The following is an 18,193-nucleotide window of genomic DNA, read 5'->3' on the forward strand; positions in this document are numbered from 1 at the left end:
GATACTTTGGAATGAATATGTGCACGACAATGAGGTGTTGTGGTGATACAAAACATAAAAACTAGCTTGTCATAAGGGATTATAGAAAAATAAAAAAGCACTGCAAAAAAATGAGGTTTTTAATGACTGGGTAAATACTTAGCTTTCTCTGTTTATTTGGAAACATAAGGCTAGAATACACATTAAAAAAATGGACAATAGGCATTACTTCTGAGTGTAATGCATATTGTTTATTTTGTACATTATGGTACCTATTATTGTCAAAAAGAAGAATAAAGTAGCATAAAATCATATGATTGTGCAGTTAGATCCACCCCTTGATCTTCATGTCTGGCATAAACACACCAGGATGACATCAAGACAGCGATAACTCAAGGCTTCCCATTGAGACCTAAGCTGGGTTAAGTTCATCTAAGTATATGGAAACAGCTATCCTTAAGCAGCCCTATGAAAAACGACGGGGTTATGGTCACAGTCATCAGTCAGAATGGCTGAGTATTTCCAGTTTGCCAGTCCAACTCTCACCAAGAAAACAAAAAGCATGTTCTCCAGAGTTTTGAATGATTTCAGTAAACTGGTAGTGTATTTGTCATGGTTTGTGCAGGGAGGCGTTCCCAGGTATTGACATGAACCCCACATGCAACGAGGAACATGCGAAAAATGCATAACTCAAGCTTAGGCCAATCAGGTCCCAAACCTTCAGACTCATGAGTAACACCTCAGACCAAGTTTTTTTTTCTTTTCACTACTTCTAAGCACTGTACATCTTGTTCTCTATTGTGTGCCTTTTTCTTATTTCGGAATATATTTCTCCTATTTTGCATGTATCCCTCTTAATTGTTGAGCACCCATAATTTTGTTGTAGATGTACAATGACAACAAAGGGCTATTCAGTTCTATTCTATTCTGTATTCTTAGATAGAGGTTTGCCCTCAGATTGTCACAAAATATAGGCTTGATCAGGAATCAGAGTAGTGACTGAGAACTCAACTAATACTCTAGTATGGGAGAAAGAAAAATGGCAAATATTTAGACAGTGGTTGGGAAAATTAGGGAAAGGTAAGATGGTTTATGGTGGACAGAGGACTTGGAACAGAAGTCTGAGGACATCTAGTGGATGAATCGGGTATGACAGGAAGCAGGAGCGAGGCGGATCAGAGTAACTGATGGGTTTGTAAGCAAAAGACCAAAAAGATGCCATAGTTGACCTTGTGTCACAAACAAATATTAGATATTTTCTTTTTATATTCTCTAGGAAAGTTTTTGCTCTCATGAGAGGTGTGTGCTCTCCCCAGCTGAGCTGAAAACTGCCAATCACTGTATGAGGTTTACTTAACAACTGGATCCTTTTTAAAACTCTCACTTCTTCTGTAATTAATGCATGACTACATTTTTATTTTTATTCAGAAATTCCACTTTAATAGAACTAAACTAGTTAGAACTAAGATGCAGAGTAATTTGAAATAAATAAATAGGAGATATCACCAAAGACAACTTATACAGAACTTGCATTTACAAATTTGCAAGTAACTGCAAACTTTGTAGACAGCTGATCACATCATGAGCCAAACTGAGACCATTACAGTTAAATGATATAAGGAAGCGGGATGTTATCTAATATAGTATTGTTCTTGAGAATAAATAGTTCATTTACAATTATATTCTACATCAGCCTGATTTGTTTATGTGTGCTCACTTAAATAACCTTATATCTTTTATTGTAGAGACAAAAAGAGAGTAATCAAAATATTTACAAATATGATAATATCCAGTTTTGATTGCTGAAGCAGTAGTGTGAAAGTAGTGTGTGGGTGTATAACAACTAGCATCTATGATGTGAATCTCCAGTTCTACCATGTATTCAAGGGGCTATTGGATTGAGATGTGATGACTTTGTGTACATTAAATCATTAAATTGTCATGATGAAGAAACCGGTACGAGATGATCGGAGCTTTGTGAGATGGTTCATTAACCTGTTGGAAGGAGCCATATGAAGATGGGCATGCTGCGATCTTAAAGAACGTGGTCGGCATCAATACTCATGGCGTAGCGTTTACATGATGCTTGCAGAAGCATTATTCTGATCATCAGACCAGGCAACATTTTTCCATTCTTCTATTGTCCACTTTGTCAGTGGGACAAAGAAAACTGCCACTTTTCTCGGTTTTTTTTAACCATTTCCTGTAAAGCCTAGAGATGGTTGTGCAGGAAAATTCTAGCAGATCAGAAATTTCTTAAATATTGAAATAAGCCAGCAGCACGGTGGCACGGTGGTTAGCACCGTTGCCGCACAGCAAGAAGGTCCTGAGTTCAATTCCACCATCAGGCCGGGGTCTTTCTGTGTGGAGTTTGCATGTTCTCCCCGTGTTTGCGTGGGTTCCCTCCGGGTACTCCGGCTTCCTCCCGCTGTCCAAAGACATGCAGCTTGTGGGGATAGGTTAATTGATTAATCCAAATTGCCACTATGTGTGAATGAATGTGAGTGCGACTGGTTGTCTGTCCCTGTGTGTTGGCCCTGTGACAGACTGGCGACCTGTCTAGAGCGTACCCCGCCTCTCGCCCTATGACAGCTGGGATAGGCTCCAGCTCCCCCCGCGACCCTGAAAAGGAAAAGCGGAAGCGAATGAATGGAATGAATGAATGAAATAAGCCAATCTGGAACCAGTAACAACGTTCAAAGTTGAATTAGCTTTCTTCTCCATTCTGATGATCAGTTGAGCAGGTTATCTTCTCCATGTCTGTATGCTTAAATGCATCAAGTTGCTGATGTGTGATTATATATTTGAGATAACAAACAGTGGAACAGGGGTTCCTATCAAAGTGGGCAGTGATTGCATCACTATTAAATGCAATCACTGCCCACTTTTTTTTAAATGGAACTTAAGGCAGGTTTAAATATCTGATCACATGTCGTAAAACCCTCTATCTTAGTGATGCATAACAATCATGCAATTAAAACAACTGTCAGTAAATTTTACAAGAATGTTAAGAGAACTGATGGTATATAAATTGAAATAGACGATTTGTAGTTTTTAGAAAACTTTCCCATGTTTTCCGTTCGGGGTATTTTCAGTGTGGAGATATATTTAGCTGTAGGATAAATTATTATTAATGTCAATGTAAAAAAGAACAGGCTTATTTAGTGTACGGAGTAACTGGCAATAGTAGGGGATAACCCTCCTGACATAAAAGCCTAAACCAGTGTTAAGACCACTTGAAATTTCTAACTTGAATAAGATCTCAGAAACGTAAGCTACTTTATAGTTTAGTTTTGATTGGATTTTATATTAACATTAATTTTCTGAAATTATTTTTATGCAGAAAGCTTTTATCTGGTACTGCTGTTTTGAGTCATAAGAGCACAGTCTTGTTTTTAACCATTCTGGAGTTTCCAAAATACGACTATAAGTCAATGTGGAAGCATATTTGGAGTTATGCTCATGATTTGCAGCGTCACACGTAATGTTCCAGTCTCTATAAATGAGTTTATGTTTCAAACCAAGTCAGAGATAACATGCCAATGGTGTTTATTCAAAGATAAAATAGGCAAAGTCATTTCCCTGAATACAGCTTAAAAAAGAAAAAGAAAAAAAGGCTCCAAAATCTGAACGTTAAAAATGAAATGGACTTTTAGAAGGGGAATATAAATATATTTTTAGCATGCCTATATATTTTGGTAGTGTAGACAAATGTTTTCAGCGCTGATTACTTATCCTCTACTTATCTTCCCAAAGTATCAGAGTACTGAATGTACCCAGTGGTGATATGTAGCTGACAAATGGCAGGACTTGTGTTCCACAGTGAGGCAACAAGTTTACAATCAGTGTTTCCCAATTAGCTGAGGATTACACTGTTAATACGTAGTTTCAAGTTTAACACATTTTTTCAACTGCTGTAAACATTAAGACAAAACACTGTAGCAGGCGGTTACAACACGTTATTTCATTTTGATGTAAGAAAAAAAAAAAGTAACTTTTAATACATCACTATTCTTGTGCAGTTCAATTTTTTTTTTTTTTACAGTAAGTCAAAAGGAAAAGAAGCACCATTTTACTATTTAGCTGTTATCCAATTTACTTTCAAAAAAGAAATTCTCCTTAAAAATGTGTCATAGTAAATATCATAACTTCAGAGAAAATAACCACAAAACAAGATCTTTTATATAAAAAACAGTTTAACAATTTGTTTTTTCAGTATAAAACATTACACAGAGCCAGGCCAATCAAACAAATTCACTGCCACCATTTCAAATAATCATTAACTCCCCAGTCAAACGCTCTACATTAACATACAAAGGGTTTACTGTCTTTAAGGGGTTTTCTGTACTTTTTATCTAGTTATTGGTAAATATAACAAACACAAAGGCTAACAATCACTCTTCGTTTGCTATAATATTAATAATAAAAAAGAACAAAGGTGAACTCCTGGTCCGTTCAAAGCCCAAGCCCCCAAATTTCTGGTCAACATGGCATCTATGCAGTCTTCTGCTGGCCCTTCTTCCCAATGAGGGATTTGTGAATGTGGGGAATGACACCTGAAAGCAAAAGGAAATGTACATGAGATTTACATATATAATCTGTAAATAGAATACAATCTGTACACAGATGGTTTATATAAAATATCGATTAATCAGTCCAGAAAACTGCCAGCTCACCTCCTCCAGCAATGGTTGCCTTGATAAGGGAGTCCAACTCCTCGTCACCACGAATGGCCAGCTGCAAGTGGCGAGGAGTGATACGCTTCACTTTCAAGTCTTTGGAGGCGTTACCCGCCAACTCTAGTACCTGGAAAAAACAAAGAAACAAGGATTCATATCAACAAAAAAATTAGCTACAGTGAAAACAACCAAAGCTGACATTAAGTAACACTGTTAATCAAAACAAAGTTTAAAATGGAGGGAATGGGAAGTCTTACTTCAGCGGTGAGGTACTCAAGGATGGCAGCACTGTAAACAGCTGCTGTGGCTCCTACACGACCGTGGCTGGTTGTGCGAGTCTTCAAGTGCCTGTGGATACGACCCACTGGGAACTGTCAGGAAACAGAAGTAAGATAGTGGTCCAATTTTCTTTTTCAAAAGCAAACGTCCTGTGGCGTTTAACACCTGCAGCAAAGCCACAAACTGCAGCAAAGCCACAAACTGCACCACGACAAATGATTGACATTTACCTGCAGACCAGCTCTCTGGGAGCGCGACACCGCTTTTGCCTTGGCTTTGCCACTGTCTTTTCCTGCTTTGCCACCAGCCTGCATTGAGTGATTAAACGGAAAAGAAGAAGATGAAATCAGAAAGTGGAAGCAAATGTGAAACGAATACGCCTGACTTGTATTAAATGAAAAATAAAAGACTTAAAGTGACATAGCAAAATCGAATCTGAATAAATTAGAGAGTCACCGCTGAGCTCTCCGTGTTATTGTTCTAGTAGTTTACGTTACGCCCGGTTCAACAGTTGTCGCTTTCCCGCCAATCAAAAATAAAACAGAAATGAAAAGTAGCAACGTTAACCGGCCCCGGAAACAGCAAGTATACACCCTAAAGATAAAATAACCGATTTAATAGAGACAATAACGACTCCGTTCCTTAAAAAATACGAGAACCTGTCAGCAGGTTGCTGGCAGTGACCCCGCGACAAACAAAACAGACGCGCCGCCTTAAGACCGTCAGCGGTCAAGTTTTCATTCAGAGATTTTGACAAAGAAAGTTGGACTTACAAAGTCACTTGGACTCAAATAAAACACAAAGTAGTCTTTACTAATTTGCATCACCTGCAGACTTATTTTAAAGGAATTATTCAGCAGCTAACAGTTAACCAGCCGTTAAGCCAACGAACTAGCTAAAGTTAGCTTGCAGTTACTGCTAAAGCACCATCCACAGGCTACACCGACTCAAAGAGCAGTTTAATCTCTTAAATGAGCGACCCACCTCCAAAAATTTGCAAATATACCCAAAACAACTCGGAACAAACACTCAAAGCTTAAAAGCAGTCTACTTTTAGCCGAAAATCCACACGAATCGAACTTCTTACGGTAACGATAATGCTAATGGTTTAGCTGTCAGTTAGCTTCTTAGCAAGCTTGTTAACCACACACATTCTGCGCGGATTTCCCCAGTTCAAATTCAAAGCAGGACTTTCTACAACTGCACAGTTATTCAAGCTAAAAAACGGCAATATATCCTATAACACGTTGAGCATTACCCCGAGTTCACATACCATTTTTCCCGACGCGTTATTTTATTGTAGCGCTGAGTAGATTCCAAACAGTTTCGGCTCCCGAAAGCAAAGAAACAATAAACCTTTTCGCAAATCGTTTGCATGCAACCCCTCGTGGGAGCCGAGAGAGCCAATAGGAGAGTGCGTTGTTACTTCGAATCTCAGTCTAAACCAATAGCCTTGCCCTTTGCAGAAATTCCACCCATCCCCCACCCTAAGCTCATCGTGCCTGTCTTTGCGCACGAAACCACGAAGTAGGCGGGACTGTGTGTTTGTGTGTAGTGTCCTTCCAGGGACATCCATCCTAAAACCGTACAAAATACATAACAAAGCGGGCTATAGCTCGGATTAATTCAGTGAAATCCATGAAATTCAGTGCAAGGACACGAATAACGTCTTCAAACGTGTATATTATTCTACTGGCGTCATACATGAATTAGTTATGGCTGTAAAATGATCTCTAAATGACATGTACTCCACTGAACATATGCTACAAATAATCAATAAGCAGTTATGGATTGCAAATACAGTATCTCCTCGAATGTCATCTGGAAAGCCGTTACGTTGTCTTGACAGGCAGGAGAAATAGCGAATGAAAACTTGGGCTCTTCGTCTGATGTTTTAACTGACAGGCACAACAGCCAACCGGAGCTCAGCAGTCAGCGTCCGGTTGCCTCCGTGAGCTCGGTAACAAGGGGGGTGGGGGTCAAAGATACGCAGAGAAAACGGGCTGCTGGTGGCGAAGATGGCGGATGGGGATAGTGGTAGTGAGCGCGGTGGCAGCAGCGGTGGCGGAGGGGGTGGAGGCGGCGGGTTTCAGCATTACCAGCGGGAACCGGAGACCCAGGAACTGGCGTCGAAGCGGCTGGACATTCAGAATAAACGTTTCTATCTTGACGTAAAGCAGAACGCCAAAGGCCGGTTCATCAAAATCGCCGAAGTCGGAGCTGGCGGCTCCAAAAGTCGGCTGACCCTCTCTATGTCAGTTGCGGCGGAGTTCCGTGACTACCTGGGGGATTTCATAGAGCACTACGCCCAACTTGGGCCTAGTACTCCGGAGCAGATTGCTCAGTCCTCCGGTGGGGATGACACCGGGCCTAGACGGGCCTTGAAGAGCGAGTTCCTGGTGCGTGAGAACCGAAAATACTACCTCGACCTAAAGGAGAACCAGCGGGGTCGGTTTCTCCGGATCCGACAGACCGTCAATAGAGGCCCTGGTTTCGGAGTCGGAGTGGGTGGCATTCCCGGTGCTGGCCTGCAGGCTGGACAAACCATCGCACTCCCGGCCCAAGGCTTAATAGAGTTCCGTGACGCCTTGGCCAAGTTGATAGACGACTACGGGGGAGATGAGGAAGAGCTTGCCGGTGGCGGAGGGGCCGGGGGCTACAGCGAGCTTCCGGAGGGCACCTCAATCATGGTGGACTCCAAGCGGTTCTTCTTTGACGTTGGATCCAACAAGTATGGAGTTTTCTTGCGGGTGAGCGAAGTAAAGCCCAGTTACAGAAACTCTATAACAATCCCCTTCAAGGCGTGGAGCAAGTTCGGGGGAGCGTTCAGCCGCTACGCCGAGGAAATGAAAGAGATCCAGGAGAGGCACCGGGATAAGATGTACGAGAGGAGAGCCGGAGAGGAGTCGGAGGGAGACGATGTGGACGACGATTGATGCAGAGAGGAGTGGTGGCTATTTGTGATGGAGCTGACAACATGATGCAAAGCCTGGATATAAACGGAGAGAGAGGAACGACTATTCTGTGCATGATGAAATTAATCCGGAGTTAAATAATTAAAAAAAAAAAGTATATTTGACTGAGAAATTACTGTCTATATAAGAGAATAATGTTATAAAGTTTAGGTGGATGTTATAGCTAATTGAGTGCAGACTGCAGTAGTCAGCTCCTGTATGAGATTTCCCCTTTGATTTAAAAAATATATATGAATATATATATAAATATAAATATATTGATTGTCCATATGACCTCACATGTAGCCCAGCAAATTAAGTTTGGCAGAGACACAGCAGTAGATTACCGGTACCACTTTCTAGTTGACATCAAATGGTAAGAGCTCACCTGGCGCTGACCTGTAGTCTGTGTGATGATAATAAGGAAGTGTGAAACATGTGACATACCCAAACCAGCAGGTGCAGTGTGCCAGTGAGCCAGAGCACCTGCACCGTTCACCATGGCTGTGTGTTTCTTGTCTAAAGTGACCTGTAATGAACAGCTTGCCCAGACAGACCCACAACGCTCAGAGCCACAGTTTCAGCTACATGGGAGTGGGGTGGCACCCTTGGCATCGCCGGACATCCTCTCAGCCCAGTGAGGTTCCCTGTAAGGTGATCTGTTACAAGCACACGACTCATTTGGATTCTACAGACAATCCAAATGAGTTCAAATGACCTCCCACCCTTCTTCTCTCCTTGTTTTGCACCCTTCCACTTTCCCTCCTGGGCATTCCTCAGGTGCTGACTTCTTGCTCCGATAGCTGAATTGCGGTGTGGCCTGCTCACACGTGGCTCGTTGTGTCTCAGGGCTGGCAAGTCCCATCTGTATTTTGGGGTATATATCTATATATATCAGCACTACCTGTGCCTGTGCATCATCCTCAAGAGGTTCTGGGTGCAGATCTGGTCAGCCAGTTGCTGCAGCTGAGCCATCTGTGGCAACTGATGATGTCTCCTAAGATGCATGGCCACATCTGACCCCTGTGACCTTCTTCTCAAAGGGGGACGCAGTGAGCTCAGGCCTGTAGCACTGGTCACGAATTTAAAAAAAGCTTAATATTGCCGGGCTTGAGCTACAGTCTCAAGGGTATTGATCTTGTTGACTCACTTAGGGTTCACCATTTGGATCCTCTAATCTTGAACTCAGACCATTAATGACTGAAGTATTATTCAGTCTGATTGTAACATAAATTAGGTGCTTTTGGAAAACTAAAACCCATAATGGGGTGCTGTACCTAAAGGAACATAAAGAAAAATATATATACTGGAAGAGATTTACTTACTAAAAAAGATCAAGTATAGATAGAATTATTTTTCAAAAGAGATATATTAAAATATGTCTTAGAAATACGAGACATTTAATAGATAATGCTGCCTAAAGTGGCTTATTTAAAACACTAAACTTGGATGCAAATGTCCAGGGTGATATTTCATACCTGCTTTTTTCCTAACATGTCTTTTTTTTTTTTCCTTAGAGGAAATTAAAGAGAGTACAACAAATTGATAACAGAGTATGTTATAGCAATTTATAGAAACAACTTCACTGAAGTAGTTTGTCAGCAAACACTCAGCACTCCAGTTCACTTTACAGAGCATCGAGTTGTCCCCTCGTTTCAGTCCACACCTTTTAACCCATGTTTTGTCATGAATTGGCTTTCCATCAGTTGCCAAATGGCGCAAACATAAACACCTGAAGTCATCGACATTTCGTCTTTAGTGCTCCTTTTTAAAATATGATCATTTTTGCATGCCTGCTCTTACGCGGAGCTGCCTTGTGTTCTTTTCTTTTGCATATTCTGATTGCTGTATAATGGTATTTATCCATATTTTTTGAGAGCGGTTTAAAGTTTTATTTCTGCATTGCAATAGACAAAAGAAAGTTTACTTCACAGCCTAATTTAAAAAAAAGCCACAACTTTCCCACATATTCTGGGAAATGTCACTCTCATTGTCCCATTTCCTTTGGTGTGCAAAACCTCTCGTTGAATTTTACTTTACCCACTTCAACACAGCAGAGAAATGCCATATGAAAAAAATAAACACCTGGGAGCAATAGTTTTTTTTTTTCTTTTCTATTGATATGAGTATACTATATATGATATTACACATGCGATTGAACTACATCCTTCTTCCTGTACTGTGTTACGTGAAATGGCAGCTGTTTCAGTCATGTGTGTTCTGCTGTATTCTACCAAGTTCCTTTCAACGAGAAATAAAAAAAAAAAAGATTTTTTGCTCAGGAGAGGTGTGGTGTTTTTTTTTGTTTGTTTGTTTTATTTCCCAAAACAAAAGACAGACAGCAAATAATATACTTGCTACCTAAACCCATAAAGTCTCAGCAATATAATCAAAAATGCTTTCATTACTATGCAGACGTCAATAATATGTCCTTGTAATGCTGGGTGTGATTGAACAGGAGTCTAAAACTTGATATTCAGTTTAATATAATAAGAAAACTATCAAATATTCAGATTTTTAAGAAGCTGCAAGGAGAGAATTTACTTAGAAATACCTTTATTAATCTGATACAGTTACCTGCTGTAGCTTCAAGATGATTTAAAAAATTTTCATTTAAAATTTGTGGAGTTACATGATATGACGTGGTATGACACATCAGTCCTTGAAGCCCTTTATCAGCAGTAGAAGAAGTATTCTATTATTTAATTTACGTACCGGTATATAGGTATGACTGCAGCTTATTCTCTTGTAACAAGTCAAGGCTGAGTCTGTTTTGTGCACAGTCCAGTTTAGTACAATGGTTTCTAGCCCTTCGTCATGAGTGGTGAGGATGGGACAATAAAACATAATCTGTATTTAAGACGTCTATTATAAAAATGAAATAAATTTTACACTAAAGTATCAACTGCAGTGATAATGCATTTGATAGAAAATTTGACAGAAAACATCCAGTTCCCTGTGTGAAAATGCCTTGTTGTTGTCGGAGGAGAACGGCCAGACTGTTTCAAGGTGATAGGACGGCAACAGCAACTCAAATAATCAACTGTTGATAAACCGAGGTATCTAGACAAGCATATATAAATGCGCAATATGCTGAACATTGAAACTGCTACAGAACAGTAAACTGAACCTATTTTGCAAACGTGCTCACTACAATTGGACAATAGAAGCTTAAAAAAATGTTGCCTGCTCTTATGAGTCTTGATTTCTGCTGCCACATTCGGGTGGGAGGGTCAGAATTGGCTGCAAACAACATAAAACCATGGATCCATCATGCCTTATATATTAATTTGGGCCCCTTAGCATCAGCTGATCGTGGTTTAACAACATATCTGAGCATTATTGCTGACAATTTCCATCTCATTATGACTACAGCATATTCATCTTCAGATGTCTTATTCCAGCAGGATAGCACACCATGTCACCATGTCAGCGATGTGCGGTCATCAAAAAAAAAAAAAACTGTGTGGTGCTGTCATGTAAAGCTGGATGCAAATCTCTGAGGAATGTCTTAAACACCTTGTTGACAGGAAGAAGTAAATAATAATAATGAACTTCCAACAGGCAGATTAAGATAAGCAGCAACATTCATCCATCTATCTAGTTTCCATTTTAGGGCTGGAGCCAGTCCCAGCTGTCATTGGATGCTTGGTAGGGTACACTCTGAAGAGGTGACCAGTATATCACAGGGCTAACACAGAGAGACGGACAACCTGTTATGCTCAGATTCAGATCTACTGCCAATCATCAGTTAGTCTAATATGAATGTCTTTGGATTGTGGGAGGAAGCTGGTGTACTTGGAGAGAACCCACATAGGCAGAAAAGTGATGTTAAATAACGTGATAGTTTATTGTAGTTTATTATTATCTTATAAAAAAAAAAAAATTCCTAAAAATAGATATCCATACAGGCCTAATGACTTCTGAAATAAAATGAATTTCTTTAATTAGTTTACTATTTTTCACCTACAATACGCAATTTGACTTAAATCTTTTTCTTGTTTTTTGGGGGGGGATAAACAGCGCTAACCAGTGAGTTGAAAAAGCATTTCACTAGCTGGGCCCACATTCTCATTTTAGGCTTGACAGCGTTTTAATAGGTAAAGGTGAATGCTTTACCTACTAAATGAATTGAGCTCCGGTTTGGGGAAGGCCTTGAAGGGGCCTGGCGACAGCTCCTGGGCCTGGCAGATCCCCATGTACTAAATAGAAGTGAAGAAGTTAAAGAATTGAAAACAAGGAGGGTGGGGAACGTAAACGAGAATGAACAGTTTGCAGAACTGGGGGAACCTATATAGATGACAACTGGAAGGAGTGTGTTTGGAGGCGTGGTCCCGCTCCTGAAATTCTGATACATAATCTCCAATAATAAGTCATACGACCAAGGTATTATCCCTCTATATGAGGTATATCCGGGCTCATTTAGTTTCCAGCTAATCTCCTTACAGCACACTTTCACACCAGGATGGTTCAGAAAGTAAAGCGTCTGTTAACTGGAACAGACGTGCAGTCACTTACACCGTCGGAAAATCAAAGGAAACATATCTTATGGAGAAATTATCATCAGTATGTTCAGAGGAGGTCCGGAGACAGGTTCACTAGTGAGTACAGCCATTTTAAAACATGGTGGACACTCTGTCATGGTTTAGGAATGCCTTACAGCCAGTAGTGTATGCAGAAAACTAAAGATTATGATCCACCATGCACTACCATCTGGAAAGCATCTGATTGGCAACAGCTTCATTTTTTTTTTTAGCATGACAATGATCCCAAACCCTCAGCCAATACAGCAAAAGCATATGAGGGAAAACACATGCACAATGGAATCCTATCAGTGAGAGACCTGACTCAACGTTACTGAGCAGCATGGGATCATCTTGAGAGCGAATAGAAGGAAGGAATAAAAGTTCAATATACAAATAAGAGCTCTGAATTCCTTCGAGAAGCCTGGATAACAGTTCATGAAGACTACTGTTCACATTTTCCTAGCAAAATAAAAATAAAAATGGTATGGCTCAAGACTTTTGCACAGTATTGTGTTATTTAGTGTTAATATCGTATGCAAGTATATAAGTGAGCCTTTTTATATTACTCTAAAGCACAGTGCAGTGTGGTGAACATGTATATGGGAAGCTGCTTGGCTTTTTCTGGTTTCTGGGTAATGGAAACCTTACTCTGTTCAAAAAACTCAGTTCATGACGTTTATATTAATCATCAGCTGAGGTCGTGTTTACGGAGTCAAGCTGTGAAATCATGAGGTTTCTAACAGTTCAGCTGCGTGTCAGCGAATTGATTGAGCTCAGAGTGACGTTTCTATGTGATGCACTGCTTTGCTTCGTCTGGACTGGTTTCATCAGGATTTGTCAGGACTGCCGCTGAGGAAATGATAAGAGCCAGAGCAGAGCCAGAGCTCTGTGGGATCAAACTAGAGATGTGATTACGTTTCCAGTTTCACAATTTCTAAATAAAAGGATCAGAAGCACTCAATGTTTTCCTGAAAAAGGCACCTCATACTTTCAGTAAACCCTCAATATGACCTCAGTGATTCATGAACAACATGAACGACTCGGATTTAATGTGCCAGCTTTGTAGTAATGATGCATTGTATCTCCAGGCTGTCTGCTACCACATTTTGTTTCCCAAATATCGTTGCAGCTGTTCAGGAGGTACGTCTCTTTGATGCTTAGCAGCAGCACAGTTCACTCTGTGATTCACAGCAGTGATGCTAAATCCTGCTTTGTACTCCACTGTCTCTAACCTTGCAGTTCATCCGAACATCATGGGCCTTACATCCACACATACACATTTAAGTTCACACAAACAGCACCACCCCCTCCGCCATGGGTTAGCCAGTTTATATGATCTCCCTGAGCTCAGAGTGATGAAGAGTGCGCAGAGAGGCTAAACGAAGAGGGACGGAGCACTAATGGGAGAGAATGAGAGAGAGAGTACAGCTCAAGGGCATGTAATACCATGCTGAGCTGGGTGTCAGTGGAAGAAGGGATTATTTCACATGGTGCTGGTGTCCTGATGGCCTGCTCCAGAAATACAAGCCACACTAAGCTGCCCATCCATCATTCAAAGCAGACAAGTGTGAGAGGTGATGAAGAAGACAGTGGATTGGATCTCTATGAGGTGGTGGGGGTTAAAGACATCACCAAACCTCTGCCTCTCGTGACACACTCAGCGAAATGTATCCATGTATGTATGGAGTCCACCTTGCAGGTGATGCATGTGAGTAGATGAGAAAAGGAAGTGATATTTTCAGAAGGAGGCTGTATGTCAAGTATGTCCATCGTCTTCTGATATCCAGTTCATGGTAACAGGAGTGCTGGAGTCTATCCCAGCTGCTGTAGACTAAGAGGCAGGATACACCCTGGGCAGGAGACTGTTGCATACCAAGCACAGAGAGACAGACAACTATGGTTCCTACAAGGTCATGACAATTCCTGATGAAACCAGTTCAGACTTACAGTATTTTGACCACTGAGTGACACGAAGCTCTGTCATAGAGCATTTTGTCTACACACATTAACACAACGTCAGCATCACTACTTTAACAGTTCTGTTGTGTAAGCAGCATCTCAGCTGATGATTAAGATAAGATAAGATAAGATAACCTTTATTAGTCCCACACGTGGGAAATTTGTTTTGTCACAGCAGGAAGTGGACAGTGCAAAAGTTATGACGCAAAAATTAGAATACAATAAGAATAAATACAGTACACAGCTGTACAGAATAGAATAAAATAATATACTATATACAGTAGAATAAAATAGAATAAAAATATACAATAAGATAAAAATAGAATACGAATGCTATATACAACTGAGTAAAAATACAACGATGCCAGAAAAGATTATTGCACTTAGTGTTATTGCACATGTGTGGATGTGTGTGTTTGTTCAGTTAAAGTCTTTGTTGTGGAGTCTGACAGCAGTGGGGAGGAAAGACCTGCGAAATCTCTCCGTCCCACACCGTGGGTGCCGCAGTCTCCCACTGAAGGAGCTGCTCAGTGCTGTCACAGTCTGCTGCATGGGGTGGGAGACGTTGTCCAACAGGGATGACAGCTTAGCCGCCATTCTCCTGTCACTCACCACCTCCACTGGGTCCAGAGGGCATCCTAGAACAGAGCTGGCCCTTCGGATCACCCTGTTCAGTCTCTTCCTGTCCCCAGCAGAGATGCTGCCGCCCCAGCAGACCACACCATAAAAGATAGCAGAAGCCACCACAGAGTCATAGAAGGTCTTCAGGAGTGGGCCCTCCACCCCAAACGACCTGAGTCTCCGCAGCAGGTACAGCCTGCTCTGCCCTTTCCTGTAGAGGGCGTCTGAGTTATGAGTCCAGTCCAGTCTGTTGTTCAGATGAACACCAAGGTACCTGTAGCTGTCCACAGCCTCAATGTCCATACCCTGGATGTTCAGTGGTTGCAGTGGAGAATGCTTGTGCCTGCGGAAGTCTACCACCAGCTCCTTGGTTTTACTGGCGTTGATCTGGAGGTAGTTCAGCTGGCACCAGTCCACAAAGTCTTGAGTCAGTCCTCTGTACTCCTTGTCGTCCCCATCAGTGATTAGGCCGACTATTGCAGAGTCATCAGAGAACTTCTGCAGGAAGCACTGGGTGGAATTGTGGGAGAAGTCTGCAGTGTAGATGGTGAAGAGGAACGGAGCCAGAACCGTTCCCTGTGGGGCCCCCGTACTGCAGACGACCCTGTCCGACACACAGCCCTGAGTCCTCACATTAAAGCCAACTTCAAGAATCAGTCTGAACTCATTGTCTATAGCAGAGTCAGAGATGTCTAGAAACCAGAAAATGTTTAGTATCAGTGCAGGAAACAGTGTGAAGGACAGCGTGATTTAAGTACTTTCTGTCAGAAAAAGAAATATAAAACACTTTTATATTGATAGAGGATTTATTGGTCACATGTTCATTGAACCATTGCTCAAATGTTTCATTCTAGATCAAAATGGATTGACTAAAGATCACCCACTGAGCTTCACAGTTACAATGACCAGCTCTAACTTGTCATGAGTCCTTGTCTAAAATGCTCAAAATACTGTTGCTCTATTTGCAAATTCTTAACAATGGAATTAAATTACTATTAAACCTAAATCATGATGAATATATTAATGCACCTTCATACTGTTAGTACCCAGGCAGTAATAATAGTCCAACTATGTCCTACATGTGCAGGTCTCTTATATCCTAATTTGACCTTGGCTGACACAAATTATTCAGGGTAAGTGTATCTGCCTAGATTGTACCACGCACATCTGCATGTGACATAATGTCCAGCTTTGGGCCGTTTACCAGTGTTGTAACTGAGCCAAAAGTGCTCTGAGTTGTCATGTTTAGCCCCAGATGTGTCTGCTATATGAGTAGGTAGTTAAATATAATACAACCACACCCTCGCATTTCAAAGAGTGGAATCTTTTCAGACTCTTCCATTTACACGCAACTTAAGTTACTTAGATGATTATCAGTATGAATCATTTATCAAACTTCAAAATCCAGTTGTAACAGAAATTCAGCACATGTGTATAATTAAGTCAGTTCTTAGATATGTATATATGCAAGTATGTTAACATTTCGTATATGCAAAATGTGAATATATCTGTATCTACAATACTGTACAAAAGTCTTGAGCCACCCCAATTTCTTTATAATTTGCCAAGAAAAGGGGAAATACATAAAATATAGCATGTAAAGCAAACAGAATTTGTTCTAATGAGCTTGGAAGTCAATATTTGGTGTGGCCATCTTTTTTCTTCAACACGACCGGAACCCTCTTAGGCAAACTAATCCATAATTCGTGTAAATAGCCTTCAAGAAGGGTTCTTCAAGCTTCTGGAAGGACATTCAAAGCTCTTCTTTGGATGTTGGAGGTCTTTTGTTCTTTTCTCTGACAAAATGATCACGCACTGCTTCAGTAATGTCGAGGTTTGGCTATGGGGAGGCCAATCCATGACTGATAGCGTTCCATTGTGTTTTTCTATGCAGGTCTTTTACTGCATTGGCAGTTTGTTTAGACAAAATGTCAAATACCACTAATTGAAAACAAAGCCCCAAACTATGATAGAGCCTCTACGTGTCTTAAACATGACTGTAGACAATCATTGAATTGTGTAATTCTTTCCTGACCTCTGAACTCAAATTTGGAGTCATCGTTCCATAAGACCTGACTCATCATTTGTGGGTGAATAGTAGATTGATCAAATGAAACACCGGATGCATTTCTCAGCTATCGTGCTATGATTTTGCTGAGTTATGTTCTTATTTCTTTAGGACATGACAATAAAATACTGTGCATCTGTTGTAGATATTTTTTTTTGGCGTGACATGTCTTCTGTCCTTCACATGTTCAGTATCCTCATATTTTTAAAGGACACATTGCATAACATACAGTGATATGCAAACATTTTCAGCTGAACTGAGCACTTTTGGAATCTCTTTGTTGGTGCAAAAAGGATATTTTTTGTAGTATATGATGTAACATATATTTAAGTTTTGAAAGCATTTTCAGCTCAGATTTTCTGGAAACCTTATAAAACACAATTTTTCAATTTTTTGCCTTCTTGGTCTATATCGCAACTAAACATCATGAATCACAATGAAGCTAAAAGTGTGACATTTCACATGTATATTTCAAAATGGGTGTGTTGCATTACGTTGCAGACATGACTCAGCTGCTGAGTGTTCTACCCAGAAGAAACCCCTGTCCCAGCAGATGGTCTATAGCGGTTGTTTGGAAAGAGCCATGAGCCAGAATTAGTGATTACAATCAGTTGAAGCAACCCTGCATATGGGCTTTAGAGCCCTAACAAGATGTTACATATTTTGACTCCAACAACACACAGGTTTATTTCCCTACCCAGGAAGTTTTGTAGGGTCTTACCTTACACTATAAAGCATCTTGAAGCAACTGTTGTTGTGATTTGGCATGCTATGTTCAAAGTCTCTTAAAAATGACCTTTCTTCCCCAGTCTGTCTTGGCCATGTCTACACGCCTAAATCCGATTCTGTGATTGGCTGATTAGCGGTTTGCATTAACAAGCAGCTGAACAAGTATATTTAACAAAATTGCTGGTAGATACGTAGAATGTTACGGGTCAAGCTGATGAAGGTTGGGAGTGATCAGCTGTGTTTAACTTCAGGGCTTATCTGAATTAATGCTACGCTTTTAAGACTAAGCCCTAAAGACAGATGTTGTCTTAATTTATTCATTAAGTCTCTTCATGTTTCTGTCAGCCTTATGAGTTGGACGCACCTTGTAGATTTACTGTAACTAGAAATATGTAAATA

The 18,193-nt window shown here is 40.7% G+C and overlaps 2 protein-coding genes across 4 annotated transcripts; one reads left to right on the forward strand and one right to left on the reverse strand.

Moving 5' to 3' along the window:
• Positions 1 to 3,532: 3,532 nt before the first annotated feature.
• h2az2a (H2A.Z variant histone 2a) lies at positions 3,533 to 6,314 on the reverse strand. 3 transcript variants are annotated; one of them, XM_085366834.1, is made up of 5 exons: positions 6,207 to 6,314; positions 5,168 to 5,245; positions 4,916 to 5,029; positions 4,656 to 4,785; positions 3,533 to 4,535 (listed from the first exon to the last, which is right to left on the reverse strand). In XM_085366834.1, the coding sequence occupies exons 1-5, from the start codon at positions 6,312 to 6,314 to the stop codon at positions 4,474 to 4,476; spliced, it is 492 nt and encodes a 163-aa protein (XP_085222960.1). In that variant the 3' UTR covers positions 3,533 to 4,473. The 3 variants fall into 3 exon arrangements, with proteins under 3 accessions (XP_085222960.1, XP_085222959.1, XP_085222958.1); XM_085366833.1 differs by having other exon boundaries at positions 6,211 to 6,273; XM_085366832.1 differs by lacking the exon at positions 6,207 to 6,314 and having other exon boundaries at positions 5,168 to 5,251.
• Positions 6,315 to 6,940: 626 nt separating this feature from the next.
• LOC146621720 (transcriptional regulator protein Pur-beta) lies at positions 6,941 to 10,167 on the forward strand. Its single transcript, XM_085366835.1, has one exon. It carries the CDS (start codon positions 6,956 to 6,958, stop codon positions 7,871 to 7,873), a length of 918 nt encoding a protein of 305 aa, XP_085222961.1. The 5' UTR covers positions 6,941 to 6,955; the 3' UTR covers positions 7,874 to 10,167.
• Positions 10,168 to 18,193: the final 8,026 nt, after the last annotated feature.

The sequence above is a fragment of the Diplotaxodon limnothrissa genome, linkage group LG12 (assembly GCF_057381915.1).
Source record: "Diplotaxodon limnothrissa isolate DT_005_m linkage group LG12, D_limnothrissa_male_GT1.1, whole genome shotgun sequence".
Taxonomy (NCBI): domain Eukaryota; kingdom Metazoa; phylum Chordata; class Actinopteri; order Cichliformes; family Cichlidae; genus Diplotaxodon; species Diplotaxodon limnothrissa.